This window comes from Xiphophorus couchianus, chromosome 22, assembly GCF_001444195.1.
Source record: "Xiphophorus couchianus chromosome 22, X_couchianus-1.0, whole genome shotgun sequence".
NCBI classification, from domain to species: domain Eukaryota; kingdom Metazoa; phylum Chordata; class Actinopteri; order Cyprinodontiformes; family Poeciliidae; genus Xiphophorus; species Xiphophorus couchianus.
This window is the reverse complement of record NC_040249.1, coordinates 4,480,457-4,502,204: the sequence shown is the minus strand read 5'-3', so window position 1 is coordinate 4,502,204 and position 21,748 is coordinate 4,480,457. Positions and strand designations below refer to the sequence as shown.

The 21,748-nt window shown below is 38.4% G+C and overlaps 2 protein-coding genes across 2 annotated transcripts; one reads left to right on the top strand and one right to left on the bottom strand.

The window, feature by feature from the left end:
• Positions 1-1,676: 1,676 nt before the first annotated feature.
• Positions 1,677-5,611, top strand: fbxo5 (F-box protein 5). Its single transcript, XM_028006055.1, has 6 exons — positions 1,677-1,821; positions 2,478-3,067; positions 3,202-3,372; positions 3,504-3,594; positions 4,812-4,976; positions 5,154-5,611. Exons 2-6 carry the CDS (start codon positions 2,526-2,528, stop codon positions 5,412-5,414), a joined length of 1,230 nt encoding a protein of 409 aa, XP_027861856.1. The 5' UTR covers positions 1,677-1,821; positions 2,478-2,525; the 3' UTR covers positions 5,415-5,611.
• Positions 5,612-14,788: 9,177 nt separating this feature from the next.
• Positions 14,789-19,778, bottom strand: vip (vasoactive intestinal peptide). The gene is made up of 6 exons (XM_028006026.1): positions 19,650-19,778; positions 18,811-18,915; positions 18,425-18,529; positions 17,146-17,268; positions 16,840-16,951; positions 14,789-16,191 (listed from the first exon to the last, which is right to left on the bottom strand). Coding segments are annotated over exons 1-6 (456 nt in total). The 5' UTR covers positions 19,652-19,778; the 3' UTR covers positions 14,789-16,182.
• Between the last annotated feature and the right edge of the window lie 1,970 nt (positions 19,779-21,748).

Sequence of the window (21,748 nt, the reverse complement as noted above, 5' to 3'; positions counted from 1 at the left end):
TATTCAGGTCACACAAGTCTGTTCCTGCAAAGCCTTAACATTTTTGGTGTTAAATATTTCCGAGGTAAATATAAATAAATGATTTGTGATGTAGATGTAATACCAAAAAAAACAGTTGTCTAAAGCACATTATATTCGCTTACTCTGAATCTCTTGAGAAGATAAGACATAATTTCAGTGATACCTGAGCTCTCATAAGCTTTTGTTCCATTTTCCCACTAAGAGGGGCCTAAAATCAGGAGGCAATGACCCAACCCAACCCAGCTGTGTTGCTGTTTCAGTTCAAACAGTGAAATTTGTTAATTAATACACACAGTGACCAACTTATTACTAACAATGCACGCTAATAATGCTCCTCTGCATTTCGTATTTTCAAAGACTTGCAGAACATTTTCACAAAAGTAACTTGGAGTATTATAAATATAATATGAAGCCAAACCAGAAACGTGCATGTTTGGAAGATAACTGGTTTTTTTTTTTTTTTTAGTAATCTTCTTATTTACAATTTACAGAGATCATTTTAACATGACCATGAAGGGATAAGAGAAAAGGTATTTTATTTGTAACTGACTTAATGGATAGTAATGGTGTTTTGTTAAATCATAGAGATTTTAGAGAATTTGATCTGAACTGTACTTGTAATGAATATCTAAAAGTATGCAAAGCTATTCCTGATCCATCTCATCCAAAACACCTTAAGATATTCAAATGTTATTTCATCTTTACCCAAATTGAAAATTGGAGAATATAGTGTGACTGATAGAAAGTGCAATAATGTTATGCTTGTGACTGCCTTCAAATCTAAATTATTTAATGGTTACAACAATAGTATCTTGACAACAACCAATCTGTCTATTATAAAGAAGGCGTTCTCCCAGTGTGTAAAATGGCCGATTTCACCAAAGGTTAAAGAAACTCACTTCACTTTTTGCACAAAAGATTTAAATTTGATTCAACCTTTTGTGAATGTCCAGAAGAATCCCTTAATCATCTCTTTTTTTCCTGTCCTTTTTCTTTTAAACTATGGAGAGACATTAAAAACTGGTTGTCCCTTAAAATTGAAGACATCCCAGAGATAACCATCACCCACATATTATGCTATGTTGATGGCCTTGATAGTCAAATATCTGACATGGTAAATATTGTCTTCTTGCTTGTTAAATATCATATACACTGCTGTAAATGGAGAGGTTCTACACCTTGTTTTGATTTTTTTCTTAACCAATTTAAATTGTATTACACCTCATTGAAACATTTTAAATCTATTTCTGCAAAAAATGTAACTGCCAGTATCTCTACTTTTCTTTTGTTTTAAAATCTTGCTCTATTGTTATTCATTTGCCTTACTGTTTATGTGCTTGTCTTTAGTCTTAGCCCCTTGTTTTTTATTTATTTTTTCTACCTATGTTGCAACGTTCGTGTACCTCAACGAGTCTTTGTATACTGTTTGTTTAATTAAAAAAAATAAAATAAAAATTAAAAAAATATATATATAATAAAAAAAAAAATGAAGGGATAAGAGGATCCGTCATGGGATATGTTCCTCGTCGGAATACAATGCAATTGCACCAATTGCGCCACGTCCGCTCAACCACAAATCTCATTGGTTGATGCTGCAAAGCGGCAGGACTTGCTTTAATGTGATTGGTTTGCGCCTTTGTGCACGGATTTCAAATAAGAAGCCGCAACTGGCGGATTTTTCAGATGTAGAGGATTTTAACTTTGTCAAGCAGCTTTTCTGTCGGGAAGATAACGGCGCGGAGAGAGCTGAAAGAAGAGGAACAAGAGGCATTCGACGCTATTTTAGGAGAATAACTCAAGGTATGAGTTTTTGTTAATTATCTTTTAGGTTAAAGTCGGGCCTTTTTGTATTTTTATTGAGGCAGTTTTATGTTTTGTGTTAGCAAGACAGAGTATGATTAGCTGGGATGTTTTCTTGCGCTACTGGTTTACAGGTTTGTGCACAACTTAAGAGGAAATAATCAAAATGTTAGAGAAAGCTTCACGGGACTTTACTTTAGTATAATTTGAGTTTAACTTGCATTCTAGTTCTAGGCTACTTTGCACGGAGTTTGTGTATTATAAGAGTAACACACATTCTCATGAGGGGAATTCATAAAAGCATAATTAATAAGTCCACTAACCTATGCATAAAGGGAGATTTAGCCTATTTTTCATGTTGATATTAAACCCTGTTTAGCTGTGGGGGATACAAACTTAGCGTAAAGATGACGTAGAAAAACTTTCCGCCAAATCCACATCGCGCCAAAATCAACTATTTTGCTTAAAGACGTGTACAGTTAGTTTATATGATTGATGTACCTTAATATTTACTCCAGCATGTACTGTGTGTCCTGCTGATGTGTTTGTGAGAGTTTAGACTTCTTCTAAAGGAGCAATGCTACTTGATGAGCGTCAGTCACGTCCACAAGTCAAACACGATCCCTGACACGTCTCCTCTTTCTGTGTCTCTGCAGAGATCACCACACTGCTCAGTCGGAGCACACGTTGTTTGTTCAAGTGCCATGAAATGTCCCACGATCAAGTCTGCTAAAGGGAAGACGATGGAGAAAAGCACATTAGCAGAAGCAGCAGCACCTGCTGCAGAGTCTAAAGTACTCTACGTCAAAGATTCCCCCAAAAAAGAGCCAGTCCCTGTTAAATCTCAGGATCGGCCAGCTGGACAGACGACTGTCTTCTTCTCCACCAGTGCAGTTCACAACAAAGAGAACAACACTGGCAGAGAGCAAGATGGGGCCCTGGAAGAATACTTTGAGGACAGCGGTTATTTATCTTTGCAGAATAGTCATATTGATCACCATGGAGATGAAGAAGAGGACCATATTGCTGAGACACACCAGTGGAAAAGGCTTTCCTCAAGTAATTCCCCCTCAAAATGCCAGCAAAGGACTAGAATCAGCTTTTCAGGGTCTCTGGCAGTTTCCACACCTGTGGATCATCATGGAAGGAGCACAGCAACTCTGTCGTCCACCCCCAACCTGCCCATTTTAAGATTCCAGCAGGCTGTTTGTGAGGAGCTCACAAAGGGCTACAAGAAGAATAAGAGGTAATTTTTTAATTCAGTTCAAACGTTCTATACACCATTCTGATTATTTTTGCGATTATCACACACTGGTCTGTGTTTCAGAAAGAATTCCTTGTCATTTCTGTTTAGTGATGGTTGAATGCTGTGTTTTGCAGGTATGACTTTAGCGTCATCTCAAAGATAGCAGAGAAGTATCCTTTGGATCGTGTGATCGGCGGACAAATCGGCCTGGAGAACGTCGACGTGTTCACATCTCTGCTTTCCAGGGACATGAAATGCATCCTGACAGACATTCTGGCTCTGCTGGGAGACTTGGACCTCATAAGGTAAGTTTAATTCTTCCTCAGGACAAAAAAAAAAAAGATAGACAATCTTAATAAAAAAAAAGATATTCTTGGTATATTGTGACATATCGTTTAGCATTACATTCACATGTCCATGTTTTTCTCCATTATAGCTGTAAGAATGTGAGCAAGACGTGGAAGAAAATCATATGTGAGGATTCGGCTGCTGCGAGGAGGTGTCGGCAAGCTGAGCAGGCTCTCAGGGTGAGAAAACTGACACAACCAACCAAATGATATGGAAACCTGTAGCTGTGCATATTGTACTTTTCCTCTCATATCTACAAACTAAAATGCATTTGTGATAGATCGGCCCATAACAGAAACAAGGAAGGCACAAAAAACATTTGTTTTAAATGTTCAAAACACAATTGATAAGATTTTCCCGAGTGCCGGTGTAAATCCTGCTGTTCTGTTAATGCTAAAGAGGTTTGTTAGAGAACATTTGTGAACAGCAAGGATTAGACCAATGAAAGTAGCACAGGCCAGTGTTGAAGTTATAGAGAAATTTAAAGCAGTTAGGTTATAAAATAACATCTTTAGCATTGAACATCATTGTCAGAAAATTGGAGAAATATGGCACAACTACAAAGAAGCCTGACAAGTAAACAGCCAAGAGACTTCTAGTAACTCAGGTGCAGTTGAAGTGATCTAGAGTTTGCTAAAAGGGCAACTATTGAGAAAAAACTGTAGTGGCAACTAAAGCCTAGTTTAAAAAAAAAACCTCCAACATAAACTAAAACAAACTCTTGTCTCAAGTCTTGGGACTTGTCCACTAGGTTACCTCATGAAACTAAGCCAATGCATGTTGATACATCTGTGGTGTAACAGGAGTGTGTTGACCAGCCCCTCCCCTCTGGTCGTTTCACAGAATACACATTGGTGGGAGCTAAATGCAAGGCAAGAGTAGGGCTGGGCATTATGGTAAAGTAAAACAGCTGTAAAACAAGATGTCGGGTCCTGAGTGGGTTCTGACCTACGAAAAAATCAAGGTGTACATTGGTAAAAATAAAAGTCAGATTTCAATCCCCCCCAAATATAATTCTTCATATCAAGTTATTACCCAGCTCTACTTTTGAGAAACACTATTGGGAGACTCCAAAACTTGATTTCTCATCTAATCTGGGCTAGACTTATTTCACAAACTAGAATGAGCCAAAGTTTCTCTATGGATGTGTAAACTGCAAACTAGTGGAATCACACTATCAGAAACTTGCAGCTCTGATTAGCGTGAAGGGATGCCACACTGCTCAGACCTTTGTGTAAGAAAATATAGATTTTTCTTCTCAAAATGATGATGTACGATATATACAATAAATGGTTGTAACGTCACAAGGTCAAAGAAATATGCTATTCTTCAGTTTCAAGCATACCTGCTAGATTTGTGTTTTTCATGCTAACCAGTGTAACTTTTGACGTTTTAGGAGTCGAGAAGCTCTCAGAGAAATCCTGCTAGCGGTCTGACCAGAGACGTTGGTGCATCCAGGGTGGTGCTATCCTGCATGCAGGCTGTGGCCTCCAGACGCACCGCTTCCTGCCAGAAGAGTTGCACGCCCTCACCGAGCACACGCTTCAATGAATATGTGCAAGTAAGTCTTAGTTTTATGCAAACCCACTAGCTAGTGATTGAAATCCTTGAAGAATGCTTGACTTGGGTGCTGGCCCCTGAAAATGCCAGAATTTTACTGTAGGGGAGAAAAAGTGGACAAACCCTCTTCCAGAAATTTTGTCGAGTTCACCAACCCTGATCTTTCTCTCGTTCGCAGGCAGCCAGCACTCTGAAGCAGCACGAGTCTCTGCGCTCCTGCAGGCGCTGCGGGTCTCCTGCCACCCACTTGGCCGAGGCCCAGAGGGCCACATGCTCTCGGTCCAGCTGCCTCTTTGACTTCTGCACTAGCTGCCAGGAGCCCTTCCACGGCTCCATCCCCTGCCGGACAGTCAAGCCCCATGTCCACTTCGCTTCCTCCAAAGAAACCGCCATCATCCCGGGCAGCGCTCGCAGCAAGAGAAACGTCAAACGCTTGTGATAAAGGTTCATTCCAACCTGTTTTTTTTTTTTTTTTTAAAGAGACTCAACATCAATCTTGAGATTAATGACTGTAGCATTGTGACTCCGATCACATGAACTAAGTGAGCACTTGAAGCACAGCTGGGGCAATCTACTGGAAACCTGCTGCTTGTGAGCAGCCACTTTTATTGTATATATATATATTATTTTTTTTCTCAAAGAAAGCAATGGGGAATGTTGAGCTTTAAACTGTATGTTTTTATAGTGTTTTAAAACAGAATAAATGTGACACATTTTCAGGTTTTTTTTAGAAGCATTTTAAAATAAATGTTTATTGTAGTAGGTATTGTTCAGATTCTCTGCAGCTTTATAATCTATTTGTAAATACATTTTCCCATAAAATTTCTTGTGTTGTGGTTTTCCTTCCTTCTCCAAAGCTTCAAAAACAACAAAAAGGTATTTCTACTTGATTCCAACTTAATCACTTGAAATTGCTGAATTTTAACAGCCAGTGTTGACAGTTGCAGGTGCCGGTTCCTCAATATGGCAAACATAAATATGAGCTGTAGCAAGAGATTAGAGTTAAAATAAGACGGGCTGTAAAACTTTACAGCTAATATTTATTTTTATAAAAACTGTTTTTAAAAGCTTCAATAAACTGACAAGAATAACTGTCGCCCTCTTTCTAATTAGTTTTTCATTTTGACAGTGAACACATTTGGGAAGTCTTTCCTAAGAATAATTGGAGCTTATTGCACAAGAGGGCAGTATTGTTTTCTTCTTAAATTTAAATTCACTGATCCATTTAGTCACAAGTTGTTTTTTTTTTATCTACAATATTGTCACCTACCTAATATAATGTCCATAGTCATTTTTTTGAAACGTGTTTTTGGCTATGTTAACCTTTTTTTGCCAGATTTCTTGGGTGGGGGGGAGGAGGAAACAGGCACAATATGACAAGCCATTTGAGAAAAGTGATATACAGATCAGGTTCCATTCTATGCAGCTGTGCAAAAAAATACATTAGTTGTACATAAAATTAGCAAAGATTTCCAATAACACATTCTAAACACAGTATCGTCGTTCTTTGTGTCTGGCATGTATTGTATAAGAAAAGATTTCTCTTGTTTTGGTCACAAATCGCTTCAGATAATCAAATTACAAATAGTTACCCAAACGAACTTGGCCTTGCCTCCTTTGAATTCATGAATTAACTGTATTGTATTTTCTTTTTAGGGGTTAAAGTCAGTTTGGTACACGTATGCCTGCCTTCTGTCTGATGTGTAAAATAAAATCATTTAACTCGAGCCTTTAGGACAACACGAAGTAGGCTGAAAGTTCTCAAAAAGCGACAATACAAAAGAGGACGGCATACTGTGGGTGAAACAAAGGGTTGGCAGTATGATGCTCTGGGGTTGCTTGCATCTTCAACCAAAAAGCCAAAGAGAAGAATTTTCAGCCATCAGTTTGTGAAATGATGGCAACAAGTTGCTAATTATATAAAACACAGAAAAATCCACATCTAATTGGTTTGAAATATCAAAAGGAAGTTTTTTTGTTTTTCTATTACATAAATCAGGCTGTTCAATATGGCTGAATTTAAGCAATCCTGCGTAGTGAATTGTTTAACAGCAGATTCGCTGACACGCCCTTGTTTCTCCGGCACTAAAACCCATCAGAAGGCAGGACATTAACCTTTCCGCTCCCCTCCCTATCATCTGCAGGGCCACTTTATCTCTCACATTACATCAGGAGAACACAATATGTCAACCAGCATTTCCTACTGTAAGCTTGGAGAAGAACTGGTCGGCAAAATGTGCGATGGACGAGTTATCTTCGTCAAGTCTGAGGTGAAAATGCCCTCGAAACCAAAGTCACAAGTCGTTTAAATACTGTATTCTTCCCCCCCCAGCGGGTTTGTAAGGAGGAAAAGATCTGACCTAGCATCTAAATGGATGTATTGTTCCTGCTTTTAGGTGGACCTTAAAATCAGCTTTTAAATTATCCACTTCTTTTTCTTTTTCAATTACATTCATACATGAAGCATGAGGGCCAGTTCCTACTGACTCATCCGGTCAGACCTTCTCATGCTGGGAGGCTCTCTGTGGAGCTTTCTCGCACTGCATTTAAAAAAGTCATCTAAATTTGAGGAGTAGCACATTTAAATATTGGTCAATGACCCCTGAGTCCAGAAATAAAACTCCATTACACTTGTCAGTGAGAATTATTCCTGATTAAATCTGATTTGTTTAATCTGATATTTATTCTTCAATTTAATATATTTGCTTAGAATGTCAGATTTTTTTTAAAAAAAATGCAATATTTCATTCTGTGGTCAGTGGATAATTACTTTATTCTTCTTGTACTTGTACTAAGTCATTTCTTTCCATTTTTCTATTTTTTTTTCATCTCTACTATGTACCAGGACTCTGCCTTTAAAAAAGTTTCAATTGAACTGAACTGAAATTGAAATTATGTGCACTTGCCTTTTATTTTGTGATTCCATTGCATGTAGACACACAGAATTTTGAATGATAGAATGATAAAATATGAAAGCACACGTAGAGCCGGTCAAACCTTCAGGATCTCCCTGTGATGAATCAGAGATATCAATTTCCTTCCAATAATTGCAAAGCAGACATTTATTGAATGCACTTTGCTACTTCATTGCCTTTCTTATTCAGCTTGGATGAGTTAAAAAAAAAATTAATCTTGTGACTTTTGTGTGATAAAATCTCAGGTAATCTCCTCCTCTGAGCTGCAGCTCTGGAAAAGCACCTGCTTAAAACAATCACTCTGTACGCTTTGAAAAATTCCTCCCAGGATATCAGCAATTTCCCCTCAAACAGGTTGGGCTGAATCCGCTGTCTCCTCCTCTTCCCCCATCACTCAGATAAGTTATGAATCTACAAATAGCATCACTGACACCAGACGCTTACCCCTGACATTTGCAAGATGACCCATTTGTCTCCTATCTCTGCCTCTCGGAGCAGAGTTGCTTCTATTGGGATCACAAACGCGCTCAGCAGTCAGCTCTCATTATCTTCTTCTTCTGTCTTTATTAATGTGCCGGTGTCACAGCTCACTTTATCTTTAACGGTTCCAAACTCGGGGTTAATCGGAGGATGAGCCGTAATCATTTCAGATCTCGTAGCTTGAAGTAACGTTAAACCAAATTGAGCTATTGAATCAATGCAAATAAACAATGCAATCACAATTTTTTTGTAAAAAAAAAAAGGTGAAGCAATTTTTTATGTCAAGTATATTTAAAACATGAACACAGTTTTAGCTAACGTTGGAAAGTTGGGTTAATAAGCTATATGACTGAGGTTACTTTGCTATATTTTTGGAGAAACGTGTCATATTAACCTAAGCGAAGGCCTTAGGTTCACATTATATTTCTTTTTTAAATATAAAGAGCACAAGTCTTTTGTGCTTAAGACTTGATTACTATGATTGAATCGTCACAAGATCATTTTGAAAACAGGCAAGAGGTTTAGCTTTAAAACTTTACTTGGTTTCTTTTATGTAGTCATGAAGGAAATGTTCATGACTATAACTTCAAGAATCAACATAACCAGTCTGGAAGTGAAGAAGAACCTAAATGTCAACGAGTCTTTAAGTAGTTTATAAGGAGAAAAATCAGCTATAAATTTCCAGAGCACCCCCTACTGTCCAGGAAGCTGCAACTGCAAAGGACAGTGAAGGGAGAACTCCTTTGTTTTTTGTTTTGCTCTAAATAAGATGTGACAAACTACAAATAGGACATTTTTCTTGCCGACTCATTGTTGCCTTGTTGAGAGATTCCTACCCGAGCTGTGGCTCTCTACAGCTTTTCCAGAGGTACCATGACAGTCTCTGATTAATGCTCTCATTACGTGTCCAAGTTGTGTATCGTGAGATATTGAAAAATAACAACTGATCAAATTTTTTTTTTTTTTTTTGGATAGAAAGTCTGAAAGAGGGGCCACAGGTGAGTTAATATAACAAAGGCCAAAGCAGCCGCTTTTCTCTCAACAAGAAAATTTCATGATGATGGTGTTCGAGGGACATTGTTGTAAAGCATCTGAGCCGGTGTCAGGGCCGTGGTGAATTATCTGTACTCTGGCCTTTCGCTCCCTCTGCGACTCGGGATCATTTGTCCGGCAAATTTATTGATCGGAGGCGCACATTCCTGACACAATCAGACCTGCTGCTTGTGGAAGTCATTAGAGCAGCCTAGCACAGGTGTGTCTGTGACTGTGTGTTGTCTGATAATGAACTTGCCTGTAACAAAACCCTCTGACAGCCTGTCCATTTAGAAACGAAGACCAGAAATAAGATATGTCGATAATTTGTTGCCTCTGTGCATTTATTTACTCAATATTTCTTCTTCTCTCGTCCTGACATTCAGCATTTAAGCTTTTATATCTGTTCACCACTTTTGAAGTTTAACAGTTTTTTCTGCTCTTAGCTCATTTCAGCCTCAGGACTGAGGAAGTAAAAGGGGGTTGGTATACAACAAGGCAACACGCACGACATGTGAGACGTGTTTTTATTTTTATTTTTTTCCCCCCCGTTTTCGACTTGATGATTTTGATGTGCAGTGACTTCTACAGGTCAATTGGCTGGATGTCGCCAAAGCGGAACTGTAAAGGCCCAGAAATGAGGCTGTCACTCGAGCGCCTGCAGCGAAACATGAATGGAGGAGGAAATGATTCAAGAGCGGAGCAAAACAAACAAGCCCAGCTCTCCAAAGTTTACTCTACTACACTACTGAAATTCCAGATTCCTTACATTTAAAATAAGATAAATAATTTTCCACCTTTTTAATTTGACAAATATCCTCTTGAATTCAACTGAAAACACATCTGTCAAAAAATAAACAAAAACCCTACAATAATCTGAATGGATAATTATGCAAATGGCTAATATTTTTGATGAAGTGCACTATTATTTAGTTTCAGCATTTCATCTTTAGACCTAACATCAGTTATGAAGAAACTCAGGACTCTGACATACAGGTCAGGTGCCCCGGTTTGATTTTTGTTTGCTCTTTTGCGTCCTTTGGCTAAAGCCTCATTCAGACTTTGCTCTTGGGCACACCAGCCTTTGAGGAAGCTGAGATCGAACTCACAACTCACCATAGATGAGATGATTACTCTTCCTTTTGAACCATGTCTACCCCAAATCTATTTTTATTGAGAATCTCTCAAAAGATGATAAAACGATGTTAAACGAGTCCCAGCGAAAAAGCATTAATGCGTCTTTATTTACATTTGATCAGAAATGTAGAAATGATTTCTAACCTTCATAGTAATGACAGAGGGAATGTTCTTGATATTGTAGCAATCTAATGATTCTAATGACCACTGACCAGCTTTTTACCTTTTATTTATTGACTTTTAGATTATAATTTAGTGGAAGATGATGGTGCAGCCAACCGCAATTTTAATTGTCTTGTGTGCAGACAACAGGAAGGCCGTTTTCTACTGCGGGTGTTATGAAACAATGTGTTTACTTGGTAAACGTTTCAACTTCTCCTGCAAGACTTTTAGGTTGAGAAGGTGTTTGTGTTAAAACAAGAATTTAATTCTTTCATCCCTCTGTAGCTAGATTAGCAACAGCTAAGTTAGCTGTTACTAAACTTAGCAACAGCGAGGCCCCTTAGCTAGTTCAGCAAGAACTAATTTAGCTAAACTAAACTAGCCAAACTTGCTAGCAAGCTCAGCTTCCAAACACTTAGATAGCCGTTGCTAATGAATGCAACACCTTAGCTTTTATTTTCAGCAGATTAAAGTTTGTCAGTTTTTCAGTGTAATCTTTTTTCCTTCACTGAATAAAATTCTTTTAATTTGTTTATAAGTTTATTCCACCTCATCTAGAGGGAGCCTAATGGTTCTCATTCTGCTAACGATGCTAAAGAGTGTTTTACCAGAGTGAAATCAAGCTACAGTTAAAGCTCATGAAGGCGGTTTAATTGGACTTCTGTCCCGATCCCTGTCGTGTTTCAGCAGATGGCGCAAGATACGTCACTCTGCTGTTAGTGACTGCGTGACCCTTTTAGCCTGTTAGTATTTGGCTTTTTCGAGTTTGACTAAAATGTGGCAGGCGAGCAAGTTAGTTCCACATGAATTCATGCGCTCTCTGCACATTTCAGCAACACACGATGCCTTGTTTACGTTGCTCGGCTTTGTAAAAGCTAAGCATTGAACCACAAAACGAATGTTGAAGAAAAATGTTTGTGAATTTTTATAAGGGCCTAAATGTCCGCGTGACTCATTGCACAAACTTTCCTTTCCTTTGCAGACATTGAGCTAAGGAAGGGTGAGCATCGTCTCTCATCAAAGGCTTTGAATATACTGCTGTGTTTTGGTGTTACCCACTAATGAGCTTCTCTTTATTTGTGGATTTGAAGATTCAAGTATGTGTTTTGCAGAATTATTGATTTAGCTCTCTGAAAAGAAACAACACACACACTCTCTCTCTCTTTCACACGCACACACCCACATACTCAGTGCTTGGTATTAAAAGGCAGCTGTCCTTTTCTCTCTTCTATTTTTGCTCTGTTAGGTCCATTAAGATCAGCAATATGATGATATTTAATGAGTTAAGCCTCTCCACAAAGCAGCCGGTAATCATGAAGGTACAGCACAACGACACGGACTGTAAATGTGCAGGCTTGTTGATGTTATATTGCAGACATAAATAACATGATCTGTGTCACGAATTTGTGCAAAAATAGTACGTTTTTGCAGTCAAATTTGTCTCATTTTCCTCTGTTTTTGTGTTTTTATCTCGCAAAGTACTAAAATGTAACCTGTGTGTCCAATTTCAAAACGCTTTAAAATTAAATTACATACATACGAAACAAAAAGCGTAAAAAAAACGTTTGATAGAAAATATGGTAACTTTTTAAAACTTAGTTTGCCTTTTCTGGCTGCTTGGTAAATCAAAACATGTGGCTGTAGTCATCTGATTAAAGTTTCATATGCTGCCTTTCCAAAAAAGTTTTATTAGAGCATAATAAACATTCCACTGTCCTTTTTCATGTACTGGACTATATTGCTAATATTTGCTGACCAGCCTTCATTATATTAATGCATAATAGGATTAATATATCAAACCAAAGCTAGATAATTCTATATAGTACAGACTTTTGAAAACGCAATGAAAATTGAGACAGGTCTCAAAACTAAACAAATGAGAAACCTGCATATTATTTGAAATGTGAACCAAATTATTCTACATTGATCACAGATTCTTTAAAGCAATTTTGATATGTGAACATTATTGGGAAGTGACTGGAGGGCGCTCAATAAACACAAAGCCGAGTGGATAATGAACAAAATGTGAAAAGTATTGAACTGAGCCAAAGTTTCTCCTGTTAACTTTCCTTTTCTCTGTTCAAGTCGCCCAGTGGATAACAAGGCAATAGCAGCATAGCTAGAAAACAACAGTAATTGGTTTTGATCCGAGTTTGGGTTATAGACCAATAACCCTAATTACACACGCAAAGCTCAAACAAAAGGCAGTTTCTGGAAAAAGAAATAAAGATAAATAGGGGTGGTCTAAAAGGTCAAAATTCCTGCTGCTTCTCCCTCAAGCAGTTGGTGTCAAATTGGGTATGCAGACTTGATTTCATAAGTGCCCCTTATGTAAACCTGTCTGGCTACTAAATAAATATACGTTACATAAACCAAGTGTCAAATCTAAAACAGAAAGAAAGAAGGAAACAGTTTTTCAGTGTTAAACGGAGTGAAGCAGACATCTACAGGAGTGCCACAGACGTAGAGTTTTGCCACACAGAGTTCGCCTTTTCTGTCTTCGCCTGAAACAACGCAGTTGTGGAAAAACTCACGTTCTGCTGCGACTCATGACAACAAGCTCTTATACAGCGACACCTTTTAACGTCACCGGCCTCCTTGCACGTTTTCTGATGTCGCGTCACATCAGAAAACGAAGAAGAAGAAACGGCGAAGGCCAGCCAGAGAAGAAACGAAGGCGTGTAGAAAACTGGTCCGACTGATTTCAAAAGCTGTGACGACTTAATCACAAGATGTGCTGTTTTATTAGGGTTTTTTTCTTAACGAAGACAAACACTGCACTGTAAGAAAGGTTCATTTCATAATTATCTTTTTTGGAGATAAAGTTTTTTTTTCGTTTTCACTTTCTTGATAATTAGAATACAGAAGGCATTTTTCTACAATTATTTATTTATTTAGACAGCGAGGGACAGCGAGGGACAGCACAACCGTACACCTTCCAAGACACGCATGACTCTCCACCCTATTTGACTGGTTCCGCAAGGAGAGAGAGAGGTCCATTGGTTGTGAGCTTCATGAAGCCGGTCTGAGAGAGCTATTTAAAAAAAAAAAAAAAATGTCATACTGTTTCCAGTCAGATAATGTAGGGGACGCAGCAAACATGTAGGGCCTCTGATGGGGCCTAAATTCAAATGTGTTCACCTACATGTCAAAGTTTTGTACGCGTCCTTTTGTTCCATCTGGTAATTGTCCCATATCACCCATACACTGCTTTAACCTTTCCCTCGAAGCAAGAAAGTGTGGAGACTTTATGGTTAATTAGAACTGTCTTATAATCGGGCTCTGTTTGTAGAACTTCCTGCCTGTCTGCTCTCCGTTTCAAAGGCAAAGACCAGAAAACGAGAAAATGTTTCCAACCAGAGCAGGAGGCGAGAAACTGAAACATGGTCACCTTTTGTTTTGCGGTTTTCTTCGGCAGGCGGTTAGCTGTCTCTGTCCATGGTGCTGAAGTGAACCCGTTCTCCCTGCTGCTTTACACACGCCAGTTACTTTTGTATTTCTTTTCAGACTTATTCTTCCTTTCAGAGTTCAGGCAAGTGATCACCTGCTTGGTCTTTTACATGCCCCTCAGTTAAGCCTTAAATTAAATACAGGGTTGGATGAGATGATTGTTATATGACAGACTCTTTTATTATTATTATTTTTTTACTTTTTAAAGCAAAATCATGTGTTCAATTGTAACTTAATGTTTGTTTTTTAACAGGTAATTATTGTTATATTTACCATTGTTGCTTCATTTACATTATAGATGCATATTTACATCAAATCACAAGAACTGCTGATGAAACCGGTCTGTTGGCAAACTTTGATGCTTTGATGCATCAGTTTTCAATAAAGAAAGTGACAAATTGCCAGTGGACTGGATGTTAGTCAACAGACTGCAGAGAGGAGAAATAAAATATAATTGTACATGCCTATCCCAAAGTGATGTCGTCCTCTGAGTGACATCACGGAAAAAGGTCAAGACAGATGACCTTTGGGTCATGATAATCTGCTCTTGTTGGAAACCCCCCGCTCCCCACAAAATGTCAATAAATGAAAATGAGAAAATTGTTGCCATAAAACAGTCACAACCAGACAAAACGACTCAGCTTTGAAAAATAAACCAACATCTTTTATTTGGTCACTCCTGTCCACGACACTATATGTGCCGAAGGCAGTTCCACGCACAATGAAAACCTCTTTGCTCTATATGTCGAATAGTATAAAGTGATTATATGCATCTGTCCTTTCTGAGTTTCGGCCCTTTGCCTTGCAGCCTCCTTCTTTCACAATCCAAAGACTCGCTTACAGACTCGACGAAAACGCTCCGCAATCGTTCCAGAAAATACACCACTAGAAATGAACGGAGCCCATGGCTCATTGTTACAATTTATATCATTTAACATTCAAGAACAACAAAAATGGCAGGTTTTTCGTTATACTGTGAAATTCTCAATATGCAGAAATCAATGGAAGTCCCTTTGCAGCTGACAAACTGGAAGATCTTACAGAACATGACTGGCTTGTAATTAAAGTAATTTAATAATTATAAACACACATTTTAATGACAGAGATGTGTGCTACAGGTCTAATGCAAACACATAGGTACACCAATTACACAACTTTCAAAATGATGTTGTTTGAACCATGCTGTTTTTAACCAACTATGTAGCTAGGGAATGATTTTTTTTTAAACAAAGTTTCTAGTTGCTTTGCCAAAAATTAAACTCTACAATTAATATTCCCAAAAAATTTACATTTACGAGTTAAGTCAATAAATCAGCGGGCCAGAGGAAAATCTGTTTTTGTTTCTGAACGTTCCAATTTAAACACCATTTTTTGTAGACATTAAGACAAAAACAGGAAATACAACAAGTTTAACAAAATAGCAAAATATGTGGTGTCTATATATTCTTCAAAAGAAAAAAAATAAAAGCTTATGGAGATGTATGGCACTGAAAATCAGATGGACTCTATAACAGACGGTCTCCAAATGTAAATCTGAGAGAATTCCTTAAGACTTTACACAGCTGAAAATCGTCTTTGGAAATCGGGATGCTCATCTTCGGTTGAAAGGAAAAAATACATTTGACGCCAATGTCAGAAACTTTTTGGAAAAAGAAGAACGAAACCTGGAAACAGACAAACGTGGCCCCCCGTTTTAAATAAACGCCTCCCGTAGCATTTCTGACCAATCAAACCTGCACACAGACACACACACGTTGCTCAGTGCTGCCTGCAGAATCTTTAACCGTTACCATGATCTGAATACATACTGTGTACATACAGTGTAAACATGTACTGTGTAGATGGATAGATAAATAGCCACACCAAAAAACATACCACTGTTGGTTAAATCTTTCTGAATGTCTTTTGCCTCGAATCCCATGTGTGTGCATTAAAAAAAAAAAGTTGATTTCTTTTTTTTTTGTTTGTTAGTTTTGTAAAGAGCATTTTTATAAGATGAGATGAGCTGTTCATTCCAACGTGGACCCCTCCTCAAAGTGGCTGCAAATAAGAAAAAGGACAAGGTCACTGGATCGAAAGAAACAGGAAATCAATCATTTTTCAGACGTAGAGTGTTAGACAGTTACCTATGTTTACTAAAATAACAAAAAGCAGGACAGACACCATGGAGCATCTGGATTTTATAAGTATTTCTAGTGGGATTTATAGTTGAACTACTGGGTAGTTGGATTGGATTTTAAAAATCCATTCTGTTGTCTTCACCAATAAATGACTTTTAATGTATCACGCAAAAGAAAACTACCCTCCTATATGTGACTAACACAAGGACGTTACGGCAATTCCTTTAAATACTGCTGAGGCCGCTCTTTTGAAAATCACATTTTAAACAAAGTTTGGGAATACTTATTCTGTCACCAAAAAGAAGGAAAAGGCTACTAATGCTAACAAAACCTACAGACACATTTTACTGTGAAGCTCTGATTAGTATGTGCTAACGGATAACATCTTCATTCAACTTGATCTCTAACGCAAAAAAAAAAAAAATAAAATAAAAAAAAAATATATGCATCAGTCTGAGTCACATTTGTTGCTTCTGAATTTAAGTAAAGTTTGCCACATTTCCAGGCAAGGATTGGGTGGAGTTGGGTACTTATATATATATTACTTAGAAGACGTGAAGATGCCCACCAGCTGAAAGTTGTTTAGGAGGTGGTCTACGCTGATGTCATCGTAGCGCTCCTGGAAAGAGCTGGGTTCATCCCTGGACTCCTCCGCTTCGCTGGTTCCAGGATCTTCTAGGCTGTTTGTGTTTAGCAGGAGAGAAAAAGTCACATGAGAGTTTCTTTTACATGTAAAAAAACAACAACAAAACACAAACGGCAAATATAAAATCCACGCCGATGGAAAACACTTGTGATATTTGTTCACTTTGTTTCTTGCAGATCCTATAGTGTTAAAATCGAGTGTTCATGCGAGAGGTTTTGGAAGTCCCACCTTCTCGTTCCCTTTAGGAGAGTGTTCAGGTACTCCTTGGCCGCCTTCTGTTTCCGGAAGCGGCTGTACTTGTCTGTGAAGATGCCGTCTGTGTGGCGCTTCGCCGGCTCCACCAGGTCGTCACTGAACAGAAGGGTGAGGTCAAAGTTCAGAGCGCGGCAGATCTCTGCATCTGTGTGTGGGCGTGTGTGTGAGTGCTTCAGTTCTCCCAGGGTCTATTGGAGACATGCAACAGAAAGCTACCACGGCATAAATTAACCTTTAGAAATGTTTAACCAATTGCAAAACGCGTCATGGAGCGGGTCAGCTCTTTTCATTTCAAATGTCAGCTGGTCCTCTTGAACAGATCAGTGAAATAAACTATTGCTGTTTTATTTTTCTTGCTCCTGTCAGAAAGTTGAACTTTTTTTTTTGTTGTCCAACCAATTTTGTATTAGGGAGAAAGAAAATGAAATAATGGGAATGAAAATAATCTCTTCAGAACAAAAACTGAAATATATTCATATTTATATTAATTATTAAAATAAACATAGTAAATTGAAAAAGAAAATCTGATCATTTAGACGTCTCTCTTTCCCTTTACTTTTATATGTAGCTTTCCCACCGTACAGTGGGGAAACAACCACTTGACTCTTCCAAATAAAGGGCAAAAGGGACTTCAACAATTTACAATTGTTACAACCTCAAAGTAAGAAAAAACGTTGTCGATTTTGTGAAATATTAAACTTCAAATTTTGAATAAAAACAGCAATAGGAAACATAGCCACCAGGACAGATTCACATCTTATTTTCTGTGCAGGAATGAAATAATCATCAAAAGTAAAACTTAAAACTCTTCATATTATGCTCGTACATTTCTGTGAAAGTACAACAATAAAGAAGATTTTCAAAGTTAGTGATTATTATTTCTGCCACATAACTGTTCCTTTTTGTTGCCTAGTTTTTCTCCAGAGCAACAGACACAGTAATAAATATGTTTCGAGAGGCGATTGGGTGAAATAAAATATATCTACACTTATAGTCCCCACGCTTTTTTGAATATGTAGACCTCAGGAAGTGGTAATTGTTGGTTTGCTGGCTTTCTTTTATTAGGTCTTCCACTTTTCTAATGTTTTTTTAAAATCCAAGATTTTAGAAATTAATTGTGAGCTAAACTGGGATATTGTTTTGTTTTTCTCTTTAATTTACGTTACAAGACCATTTCTAATGTTTTTTTTTTTTTTTCGTATTTCATGATACAATAATATTCACTCTCGTGTCCAAAATGTATGACGCCTACCTGACGCGCTTCCCGATCAGAGACTCCAGGTACCTCCTTGCCGACAGCTGCCCCAGGAGTTTGCTGTATCCGCTGGTGAACAAACCGTCTGCATGTCTAATCGGCCTGGAAAAGATTTATAGGGCAATAACATCAGAAGGCGCTCAGACTGGCTCCATCCGAACATCTGTTTTTGTGAAACAGACGCGCATCAGCCTGACCTGTAACTGTGCTACAATATGATGCAAAGGGCAGCTGTATTCTGAGGAAATTCAAATGCGTAAAGTACAATTTTGTTTTTAAGGAGACGGTCTGATTATCTGAGATGAGTTAAAGTCGAATGATCCTGAACGCGCAGATCTCGTCCGAGACACACTCAGCTCTGTTGCTGAAGGTTTTGCGCTCACCTCGTGGATGCGTAAGGTAGACTCAGAGTCCGGGAGTATAACACACTGCACACCGCTATTAGGAGAAGCAGGTGGGGGCCGGTCCGTTGTACCATCGCTTTACACCTAAGGAAGGAAATGGTGGCATGTTATTCCCTTTTCTTAAAAATTTTATATAAAACAATATTGTTTCGTCTAAATTAATTTCACACAGACATACACAATTGGAGAAGAACAACAGATCTGTAAATCCTTTTCAAGGGACGCTAATGTAAAAAAACGGTACAAAACTCAGGGTGTCTCATGCGTAATTACGCACCGTGTTGTGAAGAGCTGTAAACCACACATTACAATAATGAACGATTGAATCTGACAAGTTTTTCCTTCTTTCGTTTTTTTAAAGCGAGTTTCTGATCAAATGCCCCGACTGTGCTCCAAAATGTCTTAAGGGACGCTGGAATTATCGAGATTTAATTTGACCCTGCGTGCGTCTTTTGTTGCTTAAAGATAAAGTCTAGATTTTATGAAAGACAAAGATTTCTTATTCTAAACTTATTTTTTTTGGTGGGTTAGGTTAATGATAACACACCGACCTCCAAGATCACCACAAATCTTTATATATATGAGGAAATTAGAACTCATCCAAAAATCAGTGCGCAATTACGCAAGGCACTGGCAACAGCGAGCTCATCTGACAGGAAAGCAGACAAATGGGTTAGTGTCGAGATTCTGCTAACTCCATAAAGAGCGTTGTATTTGAAATTATACTCAAAAAGTTACTACTTAGAAAACTTCATCCAAATTCAACAGAAGCCCCAACACTTCCTAGAAAAAGAAAATTATAAAATATAAAATCTTACATTTGCTCTGCGGAAAGTTGCGATCGTCGGGTCTTCTTCTCTTGAACCTGAACAGCTGCGTGTAGCTCCAAACTGCCGATCCCGTCTGCCTCTGTCTGCGTGTTCCTGTTCGCCGTCGGTTCTGCCCCCGTTTTATACACCTGGATGTATCTAGCTCGCAGGAGGGAGGTGGGGGGACGTGAGCCCCATCAGCAGCAGGAGGAGACGTCAGAGGATCGCCGCTTCCGTCATCGGTCTTGCTCAAGGTCGGAACCGAAGAGGCCATGTGCAGAGGTTTTGTCGGAAGTTTTACTCTGAGTGTGTGTTCCAATTAGTTGCGAGGAGAAATGAACTTATTCTTCGGGTTGACTCACCAGAATGATCAACCCCCCACAGCCCGAAGGTTAAAACCTACATTTTTTATGTAGTGGCTCAGGACAGAGAGAAGGAACATCAAGAGCATCTTATCTCTCTTTTGTTTTGTTCTAAGTTTCAGCATTACATGCATGTCTGCTCAGGCTGGGAGCTCTGGGTGCTTGGATGTGTCTTAATGTTTGCTTCCACATTTAGGGCTTTTAAACGACTTTCAGCAGCAAGACTTTTTATTTTTCCATCCATTGTAACAATTTCCTTACCTCCTCTTGACTGGTCGTTGCATTATCTTCTCCACTTGATTATGAACACGTGTCCCTGTCACGTCAACGTTATGAACGGCACCGAACCGAACACACAACCTTGAGAGGCCCCAGTTCTCAAAATGATGTTGGCGATATTTCTTCCACATGCCTCAGATTTCTATATCAGAAAATGTTACAATTCAGAGACCGGTGATAGCGTTTATGGGAAAGGATGGTATGAAACGCCGAGCTAAAATGAAATCATTCGGGTGGAGGCGATTGTCCAGGTCAGTGGTGGCTCTCGCATCGCCAGTGCAGTGGTTGGAACAATAGGCCATCTTGCACAGATCGGGTGATATGGGAAGGCTGGCAGTTTGGTGATCTCCACGAAAACACTTCAACATTACGAGATGACAGGATGGTCGTCATTTAGGAGAGACAGTTTCATTTTTCCTACTGGTTTTGAAGGGTATGAGCTTAAGTCATGCCCTTCAGTACCAACATTTCCTGCTGCAATCACAAATTTTATTCATTTGCTAATCATCTCAGCTGTTGTTTATCCAGTAATCACCCTTCCCTGCATAAATACCGCTAGACTACATTGAGCCTTGTCAGATCATCCTGCTTACACCACTATTACTTTCTTGGGGGGTATCTTTCTCTGGTCCCCAGTGTTGTCTGTTTACTTTGTCATAATGTGTAGTTCTGTGGGTTCATTAAGGTTCATTAAGCTTTGTATTCTTTGAAGTTATTCTGGAATAACTTATTCTGACTTCCTGGTGTCTGGATTCATTTATTTTATTCTATGGCATCGAAATCATTGTGATTGATTGTAATTGTTGTAAGTTAATTCATGATTGTTGTCTTTTATAAGAAATAGTGTATTTGTAGACTCCTGTACGGCACAGTCGTGCAGCTTTAGCTGGTTTAAAAGTGCTTTATAAATAAATTTGACGTTGACATTGGAGTACCACTCCAATGTCAACGTCAGACTTCTATTTGTCAGACTAATAGAAGTCTGACAAAGACAGACAAAAATTGCTGTAAAATTTTGGAGACACAGCGTACATAAGTCACAGCATGCCTACGGAGGCATCCGAAAACCATAATTGTGGTAGTTATAATCTGTGTACTGGATAAATTCTTTAAAAAAATACATAGAAACACTGAAACTTGGTACATTTTTTAGTCTTTCTGTTTTATTTCCGGGGACACTTAAAAAAACATAATGTAGTATTTTTTATTTATTGAAAGCCAAAATGCCAAAATCATTAGAGTTAATCAAAGCATGCAAAGATCCTTTATTAATGTGGCTTAAGTCCAATTCAGCTTTGCTCTGAACTAAGGTGTTTTGTCGTTTCACCTGTTTAATATCACAGTATCAGATCGAATGCAGTAAAACATTCATTCTTCAGAACGTAGAACTTGTTGTAATCGCTGTATTTCTGGTGTTGCCTCCCAGTGCACATTAGAAGGATCCAGAAGTCTTCAGAAGAACAAAGG

Excerpts from the sequence above, each read along its gene's own strand:
- fbxo5 (XM_028006055.1), top strand. The coding sequence starts at position 2,526 with ATGAAATGTCCCACGATCAAGTCTGCTAAAGGGAAGACGATGGAGAAA. Across the intron at positions 3,595-4,811 it reads AAGCTGAGCAGGCTCTCAGG|GAGTCGAGAAGCTCTCAGAG; the intron begins GTGAGAAAACTG and ends TTGACGTTTTAG. Across the intron at positions 4,977-5,153 it reads GCTTCAATGAATATGTGCAA|GCAGCCAGCACTCTGAAGCA; the intron begins GTAAGTCTTAGT and ends TCTCGTTCGCAG.
- vip (XM_028006026.1), bottom strand. Across the intron at positions 18,530-18,810 it reads CTACCTTACGCATCCACGAG|GCCGATTAGACATGCAGACG; the intron begins GTGAGCGCAAAA and ends AATCTTTTCCAG. Across the intron at positions 17,269-18,424 it reads CTGATCGGGAAGCGCGTCAG|TGACGACCTGGTGGAGCCGG; the intron begins GTAGGCGTCATA and ends CCTTCTGTTCAG.